Source organism: Bactrocera latifrons, unplaced genomic scaffold (genome assembly GCF_001853355.1).
Source record: "Bactrocera latifrons isolate USDA-ARS-PBARC rearing strain unplaced genomic scaffold, ASM185335v1 scaffold_251, whole genome shotgun sequence".
NCBI classification, from domain to species: Eukaryota; Metazoa; Arthropoda; class Insecta; order Diptera; family Tephritidae; genus Bactrocera; species Bactrocera latifrons.
In genome coordinates this window covers 1-1380 of record NW_017536086.1, presented here as the reverse complement: position 1 = coordinate 1380, position 1380 = coordinate 1, and the positions used below count along the sequence as shown (strand labels likewise).

General features: G+C 43.7%; 1 protein-coding gene across 2 annotated transcripts in view; it reads right to left on the bottom strand.

Moving 5' to 3' along the window:
* LOC108969401 (titin-like) overlaps positions 1 to 1299 on the bottom strand; it is a 33902-nt gene extending 32603 nt beyond the window's left edge. For both annotated transcript variants that reach the window (XM_018934092.1, XM_018934093.1), the window contains exon 1: positions 403 to 1299. In XM_018934092.1, the coding sequence (XP_018789637.1) occupies positions 403 to 1203 (801 nt within the window). In that variant the 5' untranslated portion in view covers positions 1204 to 1299. The remainder of the gene's footprint in view (positions 1 to 402) is intronic.
* Between the last annotated feature and the right edge of the window lie 81 nt (positions 1300 to 1380).

Genomic DNA, 1380 nt, shown 5'->3' with positions numbered 1-1380 from the left:
TGTGACGGTGGTTTCTGGTTGTTTGTCATCTTCCTCAACGGTTTCGATCTTTGTGACTTCTTGTTTGCCACCCTTGACTTTCTTAATTACACGAGTGCGTATCTTCTTCATCTTTGGTTTACCGTCTTCGGAGATGGTCTCAACTACACGCACCTCTTCCGGCATTTCTCTAATTTCCTCGGTTGCTTCTTCAACAGGTGTTTCTTCAACTGTGACTGTGGTTTCTGGTTGTTTGTCATCTTCTTCAACGGTTTCGATCTTTGTGACTTCTTGTTTGTCGCCCTTGACTTTCTTAATTACACGAGTGCGTATCTTCTTCTTCTTTGGTTTACCGTCTTCGGAGATGGTCTCAACCACACGCACCTCTTCCGGCATTTCTCTAATTTCCTCGGTTGCTTCTTCAACAGGTGTTTCTTCAAATGTGACTGTGGTTTCCGGTTGTCTGTCATCTTCTTCAACAGTTTCGATCTTTGTGACTTCTTGTTTGTCACCCTGTACTTTCTTAATTACACGTGTGCGTATCTTCCTCTTCTTTGGTTTACCGTCTTCGGAGATCGTCTCAACCACACGCACCTCTTCGGGCATTTCTTCAACGGTCTCGAAAGGAGTTTCCTCAACAATAATAGTAGTTTTAGGCTGCTTTTCATCCTCTTCAACAGTTTCGATCTTAGTGACTTCTTGCTTATCACCCTTGACCTTCTTAATAACACGAGTGCGTATCTTCTTCTTCTTCGGTTTACCGTCTTCGGAGATGGTTTCGACCACACGCACCTCTTCGGGCATTTCTATAACCTCCTCAGGAGCTTCTTCAATCAGAGTCTCTTCAACTGTGACTGTGGTTTCCGGTTGTTTATTATCTTCCTCAACAGTTTCGATCTTTGTGACTTCTTGTTTGCCACCCTTGACCTTTTTGATTACTCGTGTGCGTATCTTCTTCTTCTTTGGTTTACCGTCTTCAGAGATAGTTTCGATCACACGCACCTCTTCGGGCATTTCTCTAACTTCCTGAGGTACTTCCTCTACAGGCGTTTCTTCAACTGTGACTGTGGTTTCTGGTTGTTTGTCATCCTCCTCAACAGTTTCTATATCCGTGACTTCTTGCTTATCACCATTGCCTTTTTTGATTACTTTTGTGCGGATCTTCTTCTTCTTTGGTTTATCGTCTTCGGCGATGGTCTCAACCACACGCACATCTTTGGGCATTTCTTTAACTTCCTCAGCTGCTTCTTCAACAGGGGTTTCTTCAACTGTGATCGTGGTTTCTGGTTGTTTGTCATCTTCCTCAACAGTTTCGATCTTCGTGACTTCTTGTTTGCCACCCTTGACCTTCTTGATTACTCGTGTGCGTATCTTCTTCTTCTTTGGTTTACCGTCTTCGGA